We start from the raw sequence: 20,446 nt of genomic DNA, 5'->3' as shown, positions 1-20,446 counted from the left end.
AAGGTAACTTCACAAGAGATTTTGACCACTTTCTTAAACTAACATCATCCGTAGCACCCTTAAGAACTTTGCCCTCCTTGATGTCCTTGATTTTCAAATCTTGTAGACATATACCACACGTATCCTCTCTTTTCAAAAGCTCATTATCATCATCGTCATCATCAATACTAAGTTTTTCTAACCCCTTGATAACCGGTATTTCCTCCTCAAAAGCACCATTGCCGGCTGCAACACACGCCTCAAACTCTTCTTCATTGCAAACTCGGTGATTAGAAGCCATACGTAAAAGCCTATGATCATTAACTTGAACCTGCTTTGCAAAACTAATCTCACGTTCCATAACTTGTCCTTGTTGCGTAAGAGATTCAACTATTTTCCATACCTTGTCGCCTAAAGCAGCCAACCCTTTCTCGAACCAATTGTAATCACTACCAACAATGTATTTATTTAAGAAATTTTTAGCAATAACTAACCTACACGAAAAACAATATGGGTTAATCGAGAGAGCTTTCTTCTTAGGTAGTTTTCTTATGCTCAACTTTCTTCGACCATTAGTATGATAATAAACTATGGTTTCATAGTAATCGAAGATTAATCTAACTCCGAGTTTCCTAGGGGAAGAACTCGAGTCATGGCTACAAGGAATTACGATACCAAGTTTATGAAGCTCTACAAACCTATCTAAGGCTATTTTTCGGGTTTCTTCCATAATGACCAAATTAAACTTCGTTCAAGACTTTCAACGAATGAACCTTTGAGATTTATGGATGTTGTAGAGAAATATCAGAATTTGCCTTTAAATCGAACATAATAACAAGAGCTCGTATTTATAAGAACAATCGAAATAGCTCAACTGTGCTTGTACTCCAAGTAACAACCAGTACAATTTAGGAAACTTTATTTTACTACAAGATTTATCAACTTTTATTAGGACTAGATTAAGTAAAAGTAGTTTATTTACTTCTTCGGTTTAGGAATTTACTTTCCTTTTTTTAATGACGGGAGGAATTTATAATTTTCCTTAATTCCTGTGAAAAAATAAAATTACAATAAGAATTACTATGGATAGAAGAAGTAGGATCTTGAAAGATTTTTTCAAGATTCATCATCAAACAAACATCAATCAAAAATTGATTGCAAAAGCACAATCTTTTGTCTGCAACAATCAAAGTTCCAAAAATTGTACAAAAGAAAATTAAACTAGCACAATATAACTCATTAAATCAGAAGGAAATGAAAATAACAACACAAGTCATTCGTTATGAACTGAATTGGAATTCTGCAAGTAAACACAATTACCTTGAACAATTCGATATTATCTCCCGGTCACTTCGTTGACTGTCATCAACTGTGAAAATACTTCTCCAGTACCAGTGTTTGATGATTCAAATTCATAGCTATTATAAGCAATACTCTGAGAAGGCAAACGCTGAACAGCAGGAAAATACATGTTCAACGAAGCATCAGTGGTGCTGTAGTCCTGCAGAACTTTATCAGTAGCCGCTTTCTGAAGCTGCAGGGCATACTCCAGACCCCAGCATACATCAGACATATGAGGTCTCTCTGCTGAATCTCTTTTCAAACATTTTTGTGCTACTTCACAGAATTTCATCAAGGAATTAGCTTCGATTTCACCTGCAATACACGGATCGATTATCTTCTCAAGATGTCCCTCCTCAAAACAAGCAGTTGCCCAATCAGGTAAACTGACTTGCTCTTTTGGAAGTGAATGGTCTATAACAGGTCTTGCACAAAGAGCTTCAAACAGAACCACCCCAAAAGCGTACACATCAGATTTTTCAGTCAGCTGCATGCAGGAGATATACTCGGGATCTAGATAGCCAAGAGTTCCCTTCACATCTGATATACTGACATGAGTTTGCTCCAGATATCCTGATCTCGACAGCCCAAAATCAGCAACCTTAGCAACGTAATTTTCATCGAGCAATATATTGGTAGACTTGACATCTCGATGAATGATTCCCTTGTTTGTACCAACGTGGAGGTACTGAAGACCCTTAGCAGCCTCTATGCAGATCTGAAGCCTCTGATTCCAAGACAGCGCCCCATGAGTAGACGAAACAGGACTATCTTTCGAGTCATACAGGTGATATCTCAGGGTCCCTTTTTCCATAAACTCATACACCAGTATCATCTCACCATTCTCACAGCAGTAACCAATCAAGGAAACAAGATGGCGGTGGCGAATCTTTGACAGAATCATAATCTCTGTCTGAAATTCTTCTATTCCTTGACCATGATCAGTACTGCCTCGCTTCACTGCTATTTTTATCCCATTTTTTAGCGTGCCTTTGTATACCTTCCCAAACCCGCCTTCACCTATAATCAAACTTTCATCGAAATTGTTTGTTACTCGTTGAATCTCACTGAAAGGTATCATTAAACCCAAGTGCAGGTTCTGATGAGTTGATGTATGGGAAGTTGATCCATCTGAAGCCCTGTTGTGAGAACTTGATGCAGTACTTGCATCATACAGCAGCAAATTTCCCCACTCGAATGCTTCAGCTTTCTTCTTTCGCTTCTTTTTCTGGTGAAAATAAACAATAACAGCTGCCAAAACGATCATCAGGAAAACTGCAGAAGCACTGAGTATGAATACTAAGTGGGAATCCTTATTTACTGAGGGTTCTGAAACTGTTCTATTTATTATCTGCATAATTTCCAACCCATTCAGAAATAAGAAAGCCTTATCATCAGATGTATCGTTTGGTCCTACACTGATGTTTATGAATCCTAGACGATCAGACTCAACAACATAGTCATTATAGAAAGGAGCCTGTCCGGTGTTCAACATTTCTATCACCTGACTAAAATTACTATATATGTAAAGGTTATATACATAATTTCCCAAAGAAGGGCTTAAAATGTCACAGAAATGAACACGAATAAAGTACCGATTTCCTTTGTTTGCACTGAACTGCCAAGTAAGGTTGGGAATTACTCCAGAACTAGCAGAATCTTTCAATTTTTTTGCTGTCTCATAAACATCCAATGGAGCATAATCCATGGTTGTTGGACCCGGACCGCTGTCAATAGTCTCTTTAGTTTTATTCTCTGCATCACCCTTGTTGATGAGATACTGATCATCTGGCATCCAGCTTCTCCAAAGGTTGGAATTTGATCCTTTAATCTCTTTACCCCCAACATTAATCCTGTAGAGTGTTTCAAGAACTTTCGATTTCTGACCATTGTACTTTCCCAAGCTTCCTGCAGGTGTTACATGAGGGCCTGTACCTTCTGTGATGTTTGAATTTATAGAGAAGACGATTTCTATAGCATTAACAAAAGCTATAGACGATGAAGGACTAGGAACAAAGTAAATTCTGAACTTCTTTTTAACATCACTTATATTGAGAATAAACTCCTTGGAATTCCTTGAACAATTTGTAGCAGTTTTTCCTGCAGGACTGAAATCAGTAAGCAACACATGCCCTGATGCTGAAACATTGAATTTTGCATCAGAAAGCGAAGAATCAAAAGCACAGAAATGCAAGCGCACAAAATAAGTGCCATTTTGTGGGATGACAAAGTCATAGGTTGATGGTTTTTTGAAAACTCTAGCTGTCTGGTACAAGGGTTCAGGGGGGTCTGCTGAAGAAACAGTATAGCTTTTGTGATGGGAGAAGTGGACTGATTTGTATCGTTTATCTCCGATAAATGTTTGGCCGGTTGTGGTGATTGCGTTGGCAGAGGAGCCACAGTTGATGAAGTAGTCCTCTGCAGTACAAAGTGAGGAGAAGAGGAGGGGAAGTAACAATTGGAAGTGAAGCGAAATCATGACTTGATGATGGAGTTTGATCATCTTACTCTGAGAGGTGAAGTTGCATAATGAGAGGTAAATAATATGAGAATGATTGCAAGTTTAACAGGAAGTGTGCAAAATTATCTTTGTTTGGTTCCAAGGATGACTTCAGTTGACTTGGAAAGTTGTTTAGTACTCTCTTCTTGCTTTGCTTTACAGAATTGTGTGTTGGTGTTTTCGCCGCCAGTCTTTGGTGGTTGTCATTTTCAGAAAAAGAACAAAAGCATCGTAGGCCATTAACTCCACTTCTCGACGGTCAGGTCCCATGCCCTGACCCGAAAATTAATTATATGGTACAGACCCTTCTTTACTTTCAGCCTTAAAGTGAAAGTGTCAATCTATGTATACAATACAAATTTTGTGTAGCATATTTAGTAACAGCCTAGATTTGACTATTAATGCTGCAAAGCAGATAGTGCAAATAATTCTGTGTTCATAATTTTCACTACTTTGCCTCTTCTTATCCTTATGACAGTAAGCTACATACTTACTGTTAATGAGAGGATACTCGAACATGGCTCAGACTCGAATAACCTGAATAAGACTCATATATCATATCCAGTAGTAATAATGTACTTCACATACGTAGTATCTTTTAATAGATCTTGATCATATGAAACCAATGGCGAACCTGGCCCATTAATCTAAAGGCCTAGCTCTACTGTATAAAGTAGTAGAAAAGCAAACTTTATGAGAACATTGTGACCATTATATATTTAGAACGATAACTTGAAATGAACTTACAGCAATGTGTCTGCACAAAATCACCAGAAGCAAGCAAGATGAAAAGAACGAAAAAAAAAAAATATTTAAGCTTGCTGATTTTACTTGAGCAGTAACAATTACTACTTACTGAGAATACTTACACTACCTTGATCAATTTTAAATCATCTTCCAGTCCCATCATCAGATGTCAACTGAGAGAATATTTCTCCGGTACCAGTGTAAGATAGTCCAAGGTCATAATCGTAATCACTAATATTCTGAGAAGGAAAACGCTGAACAGCAGGTAATGGCATGTTCAGGGAAACATCTGTGATGGTATCATCCAGCAGCACTCCTTCAGAAGCTGCTTTCTGAAGTTGTAGGCTGTATTCCAAACTCCAACATACATCTGACATTGGAGGTCTTTCTGATGCATCATTTTTCAAACATTTCTCAGCTGTCTCACAGAATTGCTTCAAGGAATTAGGGTCGATTTCATTTGCAATTAGAGGATCGATTATCTTCTCAATCTGTCCCTCCTCAAAGCAAGCAGTTGCCCAATCAGGTAAACTGATCTGCTCTCTTGGAAGTGATAGATCTATAACAGGTCTGGCACAAAGAACTTCAAAAAGAACCACCCCGAAAGCATATACATCAGATTTTTCTGTCAGCTGCAGGCATATAAAGTACTCCGGATCTAGGTAGCCAAGAGTTCCCTTCACATCTGATATACTGACATGAGTTTCCTCCAGATATCCTGATCTTGATAGCCCAAAGTCTGCAACTTTAGCAATGTAATTTTCATCGAGCAATATATTGGTAGACTTGACATCTCGATGAATGATTCCCTTGTTTGTACCAATGTGGAGGTACTGAAGACCCTTGGCAGCCTCTATGCAGATCTTAAGCCTCTGATTCCAAGACAGCACCCCATGAGTAGACGAAACAGGACTATCTTTCGAGTCATACAGGTGATATCTCAGGGTCCCTTTTTCCATGAACTCATACACCAGTATCATCTCATCATTCTCACAGCAGTAACCAATCAAGGAAACAAGATGGCGGTGGCGAATCTTTGACAGAATCATAATCTCTGTCTGAAATTCTGCTATTCCTTGACCATGATCAGAACTGCCTCGCTTCACTGCCACTTTCATCCCGTTTTTTAACGTGCCTTTGTATACCTTCCCAAATCCACCTTCACCAATGATCAAACTTGCATCAAAATTGTTTGTCACTCGTCGAATCTCAATCAAAGGTATCATTAAACCCAACTGTAGGTTCTGATGAGTTGATGTATGGGAAGTTGAGCCGTCTGAAGCCCTGTTGTGAGAACTTGTTGCAGTATTTGCACCATACAGCAGCAAATTTCCCCACTCGAACGCTTCAGTTTGCTTCTTTCTCTTCTTTTTCTGATGAAGGTAAACAAAAACAGCTGCCAAAACTATTATCAGGAAAACTGCAGAAGCACTGAGAATGAACACTAAGTGGGAATCACTGTTTACTGAGGGTTCTGAAACTGTTCCATTCATTATCTGCATAATTTCCAACCCATTCAGAAAAAAGAAAGTCTTATCGAGGGATGTAACGTTTGGTCCTACACTGATGTTTATAAATCCTAGACCATCAGACTCAACAACATAGTCCTTATAAAAAGGAAATTGTCCGGTTTTCAACATATCTATCTCCTGACTAAAATTACTATATATGTAAAGGTTAAATACATAATTGCCTGTAGAAGGACTAAAAATGTCACAGAAATGAACTCGAATAAAGTACCGATTGCCTTTCTTTGCAGTGAACTGCCAAGTAAGGTTGGGAATTGTTCCAGAACTAGCAGAATCTTTCAATTTTTTTGCTGTCTCATAAACATCCAGTGGAGCATAATCCATGGTTGTTGGACCCGGACCGCTGTCAATAGTCTCTTTAATTTTATTCTCTGCATCACCCTTGTTGATGAGATACTGATCATCTGGCAGCCAACTTCTCCAACGGTTGGAATTTGATCCATTAATCTCTGTACCCCCTACATTAATCCTGTAGAGTGTTTCGAAAACTTTCGATTTCTGACCACTGTAAATTCCCAAGCTTCCTGCAGGTGTTACTTGAGGGCCTGTATCTTCTGTGATGTTTGAATTTATAGAGAAGATTTCTATAGCATTAACAAAAGCTATAGACGATGAAGTAGGCACAAAGTAAATTTTGAACTTATCTTTAACATCATTTATGTAGAGGATGAACTCCTTTGTATTGCTAGAACAATTTTTAGCATTTTTCCCTGCAAGACTGAAATCAGTTAGCAGCAAATGCCCTGATGCCGAGACATGGAATTTTGCATCAGCAAGTGAAGAAGAGAAGGGACAGAAATGAAGGCGCACAAAATAAGTGCCATTTTGTGTGATGACAAAGTCATAGGTTGATGATTTTTTGAAAACTCTAGCTGTCTGGTACAAGGGTTCAGGTGGGTCTGCTGAAGAAACAGCATATTTTTTATGATGAGAGAAGTGGACTGCCTTGTTTCGTTCATCTCCGATAAATGTTTGGCCGGTATTGGTGATGGCATTGGCAGAGGAGCCACAGTTAATGAAGTAGTCCTCTGCAGTGCAAAGTGAGGAGTAGAAGAGAAGAAGGGGAAGAAACAACCGGAAGATGGAGAAAAATGAAGCAGAAGTGTAGAAGTGAAGCAAAATCATGATGTGATGATGATTGAGTTTGATCATCTTACTCTGAGAGGTGAAGTTGCATTATGAGTGGTAATAATATGAGAATGATTGCAAGGATAACAGGAAGTGTTAAAAAATATCTTTGTTTGGTTCCAAGGGTGACTTCAGTTGACTTGAAAAGTTGTATAGTACTCTCTTCTTGCTAAGACTTACAGAATTGTGTGATGGTCTTTTAGCCGCCAGTCTGTGATGGTTGTCATTTTCATAAAAAAGAACAAAACATCGTAGGCCACTAATTCCCTTCCTCGACGGTCAGGCCCCATGCCCTGACCCGAAAAGTATTCGTTACAGATACAGACCCTTCTTTTCTTTCAGCCTTAGAATAGGATGTGCAAGGGAAAGTGTCAAATCTATGTACGCAGTACTAGTTTTTTGTATAGATTTGATTATTAATGGCTTTAATGCTGCAAAGAAGAGAGTGCAAATAATTCTGTGTTCATAATTTTCACTACTTTGCCTTTTTCCATCCTTGTGACAGTGAGCTTCATACTTAATGTTAATGAGAGGATACTCGGAACATGGCTCAGACTCGAATAACCTGAAAATGACTCATTTATCATATCCAGTAGTAATAATGTACTTCACATACGTAGTATCTTTTAATATGATCATATGAAACCAATCGCGAACCTTACCAATTGATCTAAAGTCCTAGCTCTACTAAAGCAAACTTTATGAACACATTGTGATCATTATATTTTCTAGAAAGATAACTTGAAAAGATTACAGCAATGTGTCTGCACAAAAACACCAGAAGCAAGCAAGATGAAAAGAACAGAAAAAAAAAAAAAAAAAAACTTAAGCCTATATCATCTCCCAGTCCCATCATCAGATGTCAACTGAGAGAATACTTCTCCGGTACCAGTGTAAGATAGTCCAAGGTCATAATCGTAATCATTAATGTTCTGAGAAGGAAAACGCTGAACAGCAGGTAATGGCATGTTCAGGGAAACATCTGTGGTGGTATCATCTAGCAGCACTCCTTCAGCAGCCGCTTTCTGAAGTTGTAAGGTGTATTCCAAACTCCAACATACATCTGACATAGGAGGTCTTTCTGATGCATCTTTTTTCAAACATTTCTCAGCTGTCTCACAGAATTGCTTCAAGGAATTAGGGTCAATTTCATTTGCAATTAATGGATCAATTATCTTCTCAACCTGTCCCTCCTCAAAGCAAGCAATTGCCCAATCAGGTAAACTGATTTGCTCTTTTGGAAGCGATTGAGCTATAACAGGTCTTGCACAAAGAACTTCACAAAGAACCACCCCGAAAGCATATACATCAGATTTTTCTGTCAGCTGCAGGCATATAATGTACTCCGGATCTAGGTAGCCAAGAGTTCCCTTCACATCTGATATACTGACATGAGTTTCCTCCAGATATCCTGATCTTGATAGCCCAAAGTCTGCAACTTTAGCCACATAATTCTCATCAAGCAGTATATTAGTCGACTTGACATCTCGATGAATGATTCCCTTGTTTGTACCAGTATGGAGGTACTGAAGACCCTTGGCAGCCCCTATGCAGATCTCTAACCTTTGTTTCCAAGACAGCATCCCTTTGGCAGAGGAAGCGGAAATGTTCTCCGATTCATAGAGGTGATATCTTAGAGTCCCTTTTTCCATGTACTCATAAACCAGTATCATCTCACCATTTTCATAACAGTAACCAATTAAGGAAACAAGATGGCGGTGGCGAATTGTTGACAGAATCATAATCTCTGTCTGAAATTCTGACATTCCCTGGCCATGATCAGGACTGCCTCGCTTCACTGCTACTTTGAGCCCACTTCTCAGTGTTCCTTTGTACACCTTCCCAAACCCGCCTTCACCAATGATCAAATTCTCTTCAAAATTGTTTGTTATTTGCCGAATTTCAACAAAGGGTATCTTCAAACCCAACTGCAGGTTCTGAAAAGTGGAGGCATGGGAAGATGGTCCGTCTGAGTTCCTGTTGTGAGAACTGAATGCGCCATACATGGGAACCCACTCGGATACTTCATTAGACTTTTGCCTCTTCTTTTTCTGTTGATACCGGAAAGCAATAGCTGCTACAACAATTATAATGGCTACTGCAGATGCAACCAAGCTGGCTACAAGAACTAGATGGGATGAACTACCATCAATTCGGGGCTCTACGACAGTTTCATTCTTCACCTGCATAATTTCCAGTCCATTCAGGAATACATAACCCATACTAAAGGACGCATTGTTTGGTCCTACACTAATGTTCAGATATCCAAGATCATGTGGCTCAACAAGATAATCCTTGTAAAAAGGATGCTGTGTTGCGGTGATATCTAATGGATCTATCACCTGATTGAAATTACTATATATGTACAAGCTAAAATTATATGGACCAGACGCAGCACTTATGATATCACAGAAATGCACCCGAACAAAGTATAGTTTGCCTTGGTTCACACTGAACCGCCAAGTAAGGTTGCTAGGACTCTGAGAATTTTTAGGTACTTTCGCCGTCCCATACACTTCTTGTGGAGCATCAGCAAGGGTCGCTTGACCAGCAACATAATCAACACTCTCGGTATTATCAGACGTATTTTTTGCATCACCCTTGTCAATGAGGTATTGATCATCTGGCATCCAACTTCTCCAAAGGTTGGAACTTGATGCTTCAACCTCTTTACCCCCAACGTTAATCCTATAAATTGTTTCAAGAACTTTCGATTTTTGACCCTCGTTATCTCTCAAGCTTCCTGCAGGTGTCACATGAGGGCCTGTATCCTCTGTGATGTTTGAAGGTGTGGAGTAGACTTCTATAGCATTAACAAAAGCTATAGACGACGAAGAACTAGGCACAAAGTAAATTCTGAACTTCTCTTTGACATCACTTATATTGAGGATAAACTCTGTGGAATTCCTTGAACAATTTGTAGCAGTTTTTCCTGCAGGACTGAAATCAGTAAGCATTCTAAGCAACAAATGCCCAGATGCTGAAACATTGAATTTTGCATCAGCAAGTGAAGAATCAAAAGCACAGAAATGCAACCGCACAAAATAAGTCCCAATTTGTGGGATGTCAAAGTCATAGCTTGCTGGTTTTGTAAAAACTCTGGCAGTTTGGTATAAGGCTTCTGGCTGGTTGCTGTCTGTGGCAGTTTTGCTGCCACGACCAGAGAGCTGGACAGTGTTTGTTTCTTCGTCCCCGACAAATAGCTGGCCGTCAGTGGTGGTGGCGTTGTTAGAGGAACCACAGTTAATGAAAAACTGTGCTTGAGCAGTATAAGCTAAGAAAAAGAGGGAAATTAGGAAGATTGTAAACTGAAACAGCTCCATGGTGGGATGAAGAATTGAGAGAGTTTGATTACCTCATTTATGTGGTAGATAATAATTATATGTGATAATGCAATTTTTTTTAAGTGTACTTTTCGTTATTTGCTGACTTTTGTTGACTTGAAAAGTAGTACATAGAATACAACTATACCTACTTGCTGTTACTAAGTTGTGAAAATTCTGTGATGAATAACAGTCAAGAGTAGATTTTTCTCATTACCCTCGTACAGTACAACTTTTTTTTTCTTTCTTTCTTCGTTATTTCTCCATGAAAATAGAGTTTAATTCCATAACTGTCATTCATCCTACTAAACTTAAGTCTCCGGTTGCGTAATTCTTTGGATTTTAGTCCTATAACGTTCTTTAACGAATAATGGTACTTTCGTCTTTGTTTTGTTCTTCTAAATGCTACCGCAATCAACATATAAGGTTATAAGCAGCCCTTACAAGACTTTCATTACAAGACTATCTGAATTATTCCGGTACAACAACAATATTCAAAGGTCACGGCTTATGACCACATGGAAAAATTGTTACATTATTTGAAAGCTGGAAAATGAGGGCATTTAGCATATTTATCAATGATCATTGATATGATGCTGCTTAATTTTGCGAGGTACCCTCAATATGAGCAGAATGCATCTCTGCAAGAAGTTCAATGAGTGGAATCTCTACGTCAGTCCAGGCCTCACGTCGAATACAAGTTTTCCCGTGAGGAGTGACAACAGTGACCTCTTCTTTGCGATTAGCAAGTTCATTTGCTACCACAGCATGCATATTGTACTTACTAAGTGCTGAAGAGGCTTTGTCCAAAAGAATCAGAGAATCTGTTTCTAACTGCTCGAGTATCAGAAAGGAAAAAAAAAATCCCTTAAATAACAGAAGGATAGAATGAAAGTCTATGCTCAGTATCAAACTATTTTTTTCCCTAAACCCAAATATTGATCATCTTACTAACTGTAAGATGCAAGAAGCTTTTAATACAAAGCAGAATATCATACAAGACGCATACTCCTTATCATCATTTTTTTTTTTTTTTTTTTTTTGGGGTGAAAACTCATTATTATCTATAAAGGAAGTTAGATAATCCTAGCACATACAAACCACATATCATCGATCTTATAATAGTTTAGTGGTAAGCCTCAAAATTTGATGGTGAGATAAAATATTAAAATGCTTTTCCAGTGAAAATCTTTCTCCAAACATAACAGAAGAAACATCTATGTAAAAAGTAAGAAATAAGCACTATCTATCACAATTCAACTTTAGGAACAAAAATTTGTCATAATTCATAAACCTCTTTGTAATCTCGCAAGATTTCCTTCCAAAGGACCACACAACCAATGTAAATTGGTGGTGCAACTTAAGCACTTCACAAAATAGTTTGGTGTGTCAGGAACATTTTCCAAGTCTCAACTTGACACATTAATTCTACGGAGTATCTCACAAGGCGTACACACCTAAATTTATTTTCACTCCCATAATATATGGGTCAAGTAAAGTTCTCTTGATCACCTTAGAAAACACTTCAGTCAGATAGAGAGAAATAACTAGTCGCGTGGTCCTATAGAAGTTCCTACATCCACATCAAAACAAGCAAAGAGTAATAACATGGCCTTACAAACTTCCTACTTTCAGACTAAAACAGGCAAAGGACAATTGACGGCCCTATACACATCCAAAATTTTCTACCTAATTGCCCATACCCAAAACCAATAAATCCCCACAACCCACTTGTCTAACATCATTTTCTTTCTGCCACTAACATGTTACCCCTTATCACAAAACTGGACAGACAAGTTTGCAAAAACTACTGAAGTAGTGAAGTACATAATATTTGCTGAATGTATAATATACGCAAACAAGACTGACCTTAAAGGATATGAAAAATGCCAGAGGAGCCCAGTCCTTCCTAAGCACAGAGAGCATCTTTGGTACTTGAGCAAGACGCATATCCAGGGGTCCTGATGCAGACTGAATCTTATGTTCTACCTGCAAATTGAATTTGCTGAGCAAAGGATGAAAAAAGGAAATACTCCGTAATAATAATTTGTTACAAAACTTCTTTTGCATTCAAGACTTTATACACACAAGTGACACAACATACAAAGCAACAAATGCTTTGACTCAGACAAATGGGATGTGTAAAGTTATTGTTGTATAATGGAACTAGTACCAACTACCAAGGGGATATAAGCAATTTGATTTGTTTCAGTTATCAACTCAAGTATCTCATATTTGGTTATAGTTCCTGGTTCCTACATGTGAACAATTATAATAACATGACAGTCAAGAATGAAATTTTAGTTTCTTTACTACTATCTATGCATGGAATATTAACCCAAGTGCCAAGTCTAATCCATGATGATAGTATTTAAGCAATTATATGAGATCAAAGAGCCTACAGCCCATGAAAAGGGTTGTATAAATATTTTTGCATGTTCTTTTTCCTATTTATGATAGGGTGGGGGAGATATGCCGAGTTTTAATAAAGATTGCAAACGCTTATTTCATCTTTAATTTTTTTCAAAAAGGGAATTCGGATAGGCTATTGAATGAGTTTTATCATTAAGGTATTTTTCAAAGAAGATTGCTAACTACAAAGATCAATAACAAACAAAGAAATTTGCATAGCTCATAATACTGGTAGGTACCATGCTCTCCCAAGGGACATAGAAATCGGAGACAGCAGCAGCAAGATAGAACATAACACGTGGCCCAAGACTCCTTAGTGCACCCGCAATCATCTGCAGCAACTGTTTTTATAAACAAGAGCAAATTCAGTTATGCAGGAATGTCTGAGCCAAAAATAGGTAGGCAATTACAAGATGCAACTAAGATTATGGCAAAAAATAATTACAGAACTTGCTACTTGGAAAAATTGCCACTTCTTAAAGCTCTATGGCCAACCTATGAGCTAAGAATCAGATTTTCAAAATGTCATTCAAATGACACAAAAAGACTTGAAATGAAATATCCAAAGTAGAATCATAGACCAAGCACTCAATCCCCCTACCATATTAATAAAAGTAATGAGTCAAACTACCAATGTTCTTGTACAATGCATGCAGAGGATATTTGACATTATCACCCCAATGTGTTGCACAACTAATAAGAGTTATCAAACTAAGCTATCATCTTCAAACCAGAAGATGTAAAATAAACCTGGATGTTGGTTTGCAACCTAAGGGACTGTATAACATGGCACACAGTTCAGTGGGCAGCAAATTGCAATATTCCAAAAAGAAAATGTAGATCCACTGACACCAACTAGCACAGCTGGGATAAAGTGCTGAGCAGATGAACATAACTCATCCTTTCCCTCCTCCAAGTTCTAAATAAAAAAACCACAAATCTAACTTATCTAAGATATTTCAGGTACATATCATTAAACAAATAATAATAAATAAATTAATTCATGAAAAAAATATATATAATTATAAAAATAACTTAAAAATTAAAATTTAAAAAAAAAAAAAAAAAAAAAACCATCAAAAACTAGCTCTGTACATCCTTTAACGCTCATTTGAGACGTACATAACCTGAAGATTATAGAAGGCAAAAGGTTATAGTTAGGGAAGTTAACCTGAAGATACTCAAAAATGGTAGTGAACTGAAGCTTTAACAAAACCCCAGCTTCCACCGCCTGCCATTCATAACCCAAAACAACAACCGTCAATCGCAACCTTTTTCTCTTTAAATGAATTACAAACGGAAGGAAAAAATAATGAAGATTTAACAGAGTATATGCTAAACACTGATATATAACAAAGATATAGCGGGTCCATACTGCATGGTGATTGGAGATTGCTTTCCTTACTGCCTCAGCATGTGATTGCTGCACTGATAGGAAATCAGAGAAGTAACAAGTATTATAAGCGCGTAAAGGAGCATTTATTATACTGACAAAGTTGAACAAGGACCGATTAAATAATAATGCATTTGCGCTATAAGTTGATCGTATCTAGAGGGATGTAATTTTTCTTGTTGATCGTATGGCCAAAATCAGGTTTAAGATGTCAGACAAGCATAAACTAATTTCCCACTAATAAATTTCTTTCTTGATTTTTTGGTAAAAAAAAAAAAAAGAGGAACCACGACAGAGTCAGTCAACAGCGATATATATTATAGGTAGGTAGAGGCTAACCTTGGAACGTTTTATTAGTTGATTCAAAACATTCAAGCAACGGGTCATCAGGAAGAGATCTACAGTATGGCTGGCAGGTTCCTCTGGACCAATCATCACATAATAGCTTCAATATAGTATAACTTAAGATAGATTGCATGAAAAAAATGAATAGTTACCTCCGGTTGAGAAAGATAACAGCATATCCAGCCTTGAGAAAGTACCTGTAAGCTAAACATATTGTCACCACTCACCACTAATAAATAGAAAACCTCTCAAAAGCACTAATTACAGTATGGCACAAGTCATTACTCTGTAGATGCAGCTCCTCGAAAGCCTGAACTGAAGTTATCAATATAGCGAACGCATCTTTGCTCAAGGGGAACAGTTGTGCCACCAGAAGTTATACATACAATCTTTCTCTTGGAGGCTCCATTTCCTATAAGGAAATTGTGATCCTTAATAACTAAAGTAGTAGCCATGATAAACACATTTTTATCAATGAACAAACAGTAACTCACCGGATGCATGAGAGTTGTGCTCAATAAATTCCTTTAACTTTTGGCTTATGACAGACCGATCTTTGAGAGGAGGCGCAGTGTCAAAAAAGTTATCAACTTCTGCCATGAATGATTCTTCTGGGCCATTAGACCTGCCATTTGAAGACATGGACTTCTGGTTTTTTTTCAGCTACTCTGTAGACAACAAAATGAAAATTTAGGACACTTGAGTTTAAAATAAGTGAAAACGGCCTAAATTCCATAGCAATCTATATAAATTAAACCAAGATAAGCATAGTGCTAGTTGCCACTGATCAATTGCTCACTAGTCACTAGGACCCCGAGCAGGTACATATATCAGTCCCTTTCCTAGCGATGTGTTTACAGGCAGCTATTAAAAATTAAAAAATACATAATGATAGTATGTATTAGTCAAAAATAAAACAATAACTTTCTATAGAAATTACAGGGATGTAATACTAACTCTGGAATCCCAAAAACAAAAAAAACAGCACAATATTGATATCCATAATAATTTCCCCAAATCATCACAACCAGATGATCTACATCCAAATCTACCCTATGCATGTGAAGAGCAACGACTTCTATGCTTACGAATTACAATCATAGTAAAATTCAAGAGACAAAGCAATGTTAATTCAATTCATAACATTCTCTTATAAAACTTCAATGGCATCAACACTAAACTTGCATAATAAATGGTACTTGTATAATAAACTATAAAAGAGATGGGATTGCTAAACAAAGTGATGCATATTATGATTTCAAAACTGTTATTTTACCCAAATGAATTCTCTCCTACTTATCTTCATCCATATTCTATCATTTTAACATAGATACATAGAATTATATGAGCTAAACATCATACACCCAAATTCTATTGGATTTATGTTCTTCAAAAATTAACAAAGTCAAGCAGATTAAAAATTCAAACTTTTTTTACCCAATTGAATTTCCTTCCTATTTTCTTCATCCAAATTCTATCATTTTAACATAAGAATATTGAGCTAAATATCATACCACCAATTTTATTAACTTTAATTCTTCCAAACAAATTTCTTAACGAAGAAGTAATTTTACCAATTCTATGAACAATTAACAAAAAACAATGAACAATATGCTGAGTAAAGATTCAACAACTAATTAAAAGGCAGAAAAAACCATTAGAAATTAATTAATTGAGTATTAATTTATGTATAAAATTAGATTACCTGAAAAGGAGTGGTGAGAGGCGGCAGTAGTGGTAGTATCTGAAAGTGTCAATATGAGGTATATATTAAACACCCAAATTTTGTTAGAATAATGTTATTCAAAATTAATTTGGTAAAATATTATGATCATAATTCATAGTATATGAATGTTATTATCAAATTAACAACACAATTATAATGATGATGAAAATAAAAAGAGTAAAGATTGAAGCTTTACTTTGGGGAGAACAAGAAGGAGGAGAGATAATCAACCAACAATATAATTGGGAATATATCATGAAATCCCCTGATCAATTTATAAGAAATTTTGGAACTTGTAAAAAAAATAAAATTCAGAGAATATTGGAACTTGCTAAAAATTGGAAAAATGCATTTTGACTGATTTGACTGTTAACCCCGAATAATATAAACGGTCCACCACTTTGGGAGAACAAATTCATGCAAATTAATTTGGAGTTTCTATCATATCTTATCTAGCAACAAGATAGGCATGGTGTTTTCGAGCTGACGTTAAATCTAGATTGAAGGAATTAATTTAATCGAAAAATACTAGGAATTAATAATTAATTTGGAATTGGGTATTTAATTAGTTTGATTTTAGGGTTCCATTTTGTTGTAGAATTGTAGTTGTTCACTAACCTGGAAAACACAGAGCAGGAGATCGTCTGGAAATCACAAAGAAGAAGATTGCCGTCAAATAGACTGAGACTGCTACAGGAGAGAAAGAGTAATCACTAAACATTCTCCTAATTATAATCATAATCATATCACATACTCGCAAATTAGAAAAACTGTACAGTAGCAAGTACAAGACCTGATTGTGTTGTGTGGGATGTGGGATCACTAACAACCGCCTAAATAGAATTATAACCCGCAAGTTTCAATTCCGATTCAAGATATCCTGTCTTTTATTATACTCGTATGAGTAATTACGAGTAATTTTGTTTTTTTTTTTCAACAAAATTGGATAGTCACTAATTTATAGTGGTTACAATTCGCAAATAAAACAAACTAATTTAAGTTGTTTAGCAAAATTAGTAAATACATTAATTATTGTTATTTTGATATTAATTATTTAAAAACAGGCTAGAATTAGTGTATAATTTCGATTTAAGTGAGCTCTTTTATCAAGTTACAGGGTACCTTACAGGTCCGATTCCAAAAAACTGAGAACCTGAACCGAAACCTGTTACAACAAGTTCTCAATATTACTACCCAGAATCGAAACCTCTTGTCTAGGGCTCGTTTGGCATCACTGTGGTTTTAGTTTTTTGGTTTTCCTTTTTTTTAAAAGTGTATTATATATGTCACATAATGAATCAAAAAATATATAGACTTATTAAAATCATGATAATTTTGAAAACTTTTTCCTGTTTTTGGTTTTTGGTTTTCAAAAAAACAGAAAACTGAAAACCAAAAATGATGCCAAACAAGCCCCTAGTTTCCGGTTCTGTAACAATTTCTAACAGATTTCGATTTCGATTCCAATTCTAATACAGGGTACACTTAGACTCTTTGAGCATCGCTTTCCAACTAAACCTTATGATATTCAAGACGAAGCTTGCAAACCATAAGTCCATAAGGTATAGCAGCAACCTCTCAGGCCGGGGCTCATCATGATCATCTCGAAATTAAAGAGAACAAAGCCTCATTAATATTAATGGGTTAAATGCTAACCATTAACCCAAAGCTAACTCATGTAACCAACGTTTATTAAAAGAAAATATGATAACTTAGTTTGGCAACCCTGCATTCTCGTCTTCTCGATCGTCCAAGTGACAATTTGACATATAAGTACTCAGCCATTTATTTATGTAATTTAATTTTATGGATGGGGCATTAATTATGTACAAGTATAATACGTAAGATTTTAAACTTGAAGTAGTAATGTGCATTTTTACTTGTTTAGTAGTTGCATTTTGTCATTTTTAGGGAGAACGAAAAAAAAAAAAAAAAATTAGTACTCGTAAGATTTTAAGTATGGCCGGTTTTGTACCTGTGTTATTAAATTTTTTTTTTTTTTAAAGGAACCTGTGTTATTAAACTTAATTTTAATCACTTGTAGTTTGTTTTATTTATTCAAAAGTGTCTCTTTAAGTACAATTAATACTCCACTTTGTACAATGCATAAATGGTAAAAGGTACCCCCGGCTAAAACCAATATTTTGTCATCCTCAACGCTCAATACTATTTGAATTTATCTACTTTTATACAGGTGTCATTTTATGGTTAAGCATACAAACAAAATTATGAAGATATTATGTTGGCATAAATTCACCGAAGTTGTCAGCCAATATTTTGAGTACTAAAATGTACAAAGCTGTAGTAATGTGACAAATAATGTGAACTTCTGCCAGTTATAGTCAAGCTACCATGGATAGAGTTGCTGTTTTTATTATTTTTTTTTTTTTTTTTTCAGTAATACTTAGCCCTACAATTTTTGTGGAATGTATCAGTGTACTGTAACATTTTTCTTTTTCCTTCTAATTACATTTTTGGATAACAGCAATTATGAATTTGATCAACTACATTTTATTTTTTGGGAAGTCAAAAATTATACGAAGTATAAAAAATAAGAGAATTGAGATCGTACAAAATACAAATTAGATGGCACAAGAGTTTTACCTCTTTACACCTTGTAGGAAGGGTTAAGCAGAGAATTTTTCATTTACATGGCCCTAAAAGAACATCTCGGAGCCAAGCTTTGGGGACTCCTAAACCAACTGCTTTTGAGCAACAACAGACTCAAAACAGGTTAATAAACTAACAGCTGCACCATAGGTTCAATTCATTTGCAAGCCACCCGAAAAAAGACCTGTGCTGTGCTCTCACTACTGCGCTAGTGTGTAGCAAGCGTAACACATTGACCAGTGAAGATTTTTCAGACATATTAGATCTTTGTATCTACTAGCTTGAATAGCAATTGAGAGATCGCTCTCAATAACCCATACACCTGCTTGCTTACATTTAGAAAGCTTGGGCAGCTCGGCGTCTCGGCATAATAACAAGCTGCATAAGAACACTGTATAAAGAAATGCTGAACATTTTCTGTAGCAGCACCAAAAGGCCTGCAGCAGATAAGGGAGAAGAATATTCCACCAGTCTGCCATTCCTGCTGTTAACCTGTTCAGAAGAGCTAACAATACCACTGAAGTTGGAAATATGTTTAAGAACATAAAACTTCAGCCCTTCGACTAAATTATCCCATCCTCCAACTGATCAACAGCATGCTTCTATCCAAGACCAATTCAGTATTTACGCCATAGCTGCTAAGGGATTGACCTCCGACAAACCATTGAACCCATCTCACCCACAGCTTGTCCGAGCTAAAGCCCAAGTAAATTCATGACAGCTGCTTTTTCCAAGTTATGAAAATCTTTACATTAATGCCAACTGCAGACTTTGGATGGCATACTTTCTCCTAAGACACAGGAGCTTTCTTAGACAAATTGATATCATTGTCCATAATTACAGTCAGCAGCCCTACTCTGCCAAGTGCCATCTAAAGAATTTCTTAGGCATGATAAACAACTAAAAACCAAATTTCTTAATGAGCTGCAGCCTCCTAGCATAAGAGGGTTTTCTTTCTCCAAGTTTTGTTCAAACAAATGTTATAGCAAAACTTTCGATTAAACACTTCTACTACACAATACTCGAATAAAGCCTCCTTCCAAATATAAATTATACCAAGTAGCTTCCTTGTTAATGCATCACTATAAAACCATATACAGCCATTCCTGAAAGTTAATACTGGAAATTTAATTTTTTTAGGAAAATGTCAGTTGACACAACCTTGGGATAAGCCAAGTGCACAGGCACACAGCTCGGTGCAAAAAAAAAAATGGCCGACTTGGCACGGCATCCATATAATTCCACCAAACTCTAGGTCACCTTGTAGACTCTGGCACGGAAGTGCCATGACTGCAAGGTCTGCAATCTTAATACAACATATCTACTTATCTAGTCTTCACTTACTAATAAGCCACTGCAAACGACAAGGATCTATATACCAACTAATCAAAAGGAAATTATAAGCAAGGGAAG

General features: G+C 36.5%; 1 protein-coding gene and 3 pseudogenes across 4 annotated transcripts; all 4 read right to left on the bottom strand.

The window, feature by feature from the left end:
* Positions 1-1,089: 1,089 nt before the first annotated feature.
* On the bottom strand, positions 1,090-3,972 carry LOC145614214 (putative receptor-like protein kinase At5g24010 pseudogene; annotated as a pseudogene).
* Positions 3,973-4,485: 513 nt separating this feature from the next.
* Positions 4,486-7,357, bottom strand: LOC145614626 (putative receptor-like protein kinase At5g24010 pseudogene; annotated as a pseudogene).
* Positions 7,358-7,785: 428 nt separating this feature from the next.
* On the bottom strand, positions 7,786-10,686 carry LOC145615625 (putative receptor-like protein kinase At5g24010 pseudogene; annotated as a pseudogene).
* A 281-nt stretch (positions 10,687-10,967) lies between these two features.
* LOC145615626 (phosphopantothenate--cysteine ligase 2-like) lies at positions 10,968-17,301 on the bottom strand. 4 transcript variants are annotated; one of them, XM_081670693.1, is made up of 12 exons: positions 17,217-17,301; positions 17,042-17,110; positions 16,403-16,441; positions 15,192-15,365; positions 14,983-15,109; positions 14,850-14,894; positions 14,692-14,774; positions 14,335-14,387; positions 14,131-14,190; positions 13,199-13,300; positions 12,417-12,536; positions 10,968-11,381 (listed from the first exon to the last, which is right to left on the bottom strand). In XM_081670693.1, exons 4-12 carry the CDS (start codon positions 15,337-15,339, stop codon positions 11,148-11,150), a joined length of 972 nt encoding a protein of 323 aa, XP_081526819.1. In that variant the 5' UTR covers positions 15,340-15,365; positions 16,403-16,441; positions 17,042-17,110; positions 17,217-17,301; the 3' UTR covers positions 10,968-11,147. The 4 variants fall into 4 exon arrangements, with proteins under 4 accessions (XP_081526819.1, XP_081526821.1, XP_081526820.1 ...); XM_081670695.1 differs by having other exon boundaries at positions 17,042-17,067; positions 17,217-17,255; XM_081670694.1 differs by having other exon boundaries at positions 17,042-17,113; positions 17,217-17,239.
* Between the last annotated feature and the right edge of the window lie 3,145 nt (positions 17,302-20,446).

Source organism: Chenopodium album, chromosome 25 (assembly GCF_948465745.1).
Source record: "Chenopodium album chromosome 25, dcCheAlbu1.1, whole genome shotgun sequence".
In the NCBI taxonomy this organism is placed as follows: domain Eukaryota; kingdom Viridiplantae; phylum Streptophyta; class Magnoliopsida; order Caryophyllales; family Amaranthaceae; genus Chenopodium; species Chenopodium album.
Note: the sequence above shows the minus strand (reverse complement) of the source record. Positions and strands in the feature narration are given on the sequence as shown.

Coding starts and splice junctions, on each gene's coding strand:
- LOC145615626 (XM_081670693.1), bottom strand. CDS start 15,339: ATGTCTTCAAATGGCAGGTCTAATGGCCCAGAAGAATCATTCATGGCA. Junction 13,301..14,130: donor CCATTTTTGAGTATCTTCAG/GTTAACTTCCCT, acceptor TTATAAAAACAG/TTGCTGCAGATGATTGCGGG. Junction 11,382..12,416: donor CATTTTTCATATCCTTTAAG/GTCAGTCTTGTT, acceptor ATACTCGAGCAG/TTAGAAACAGATTCTCTGAT.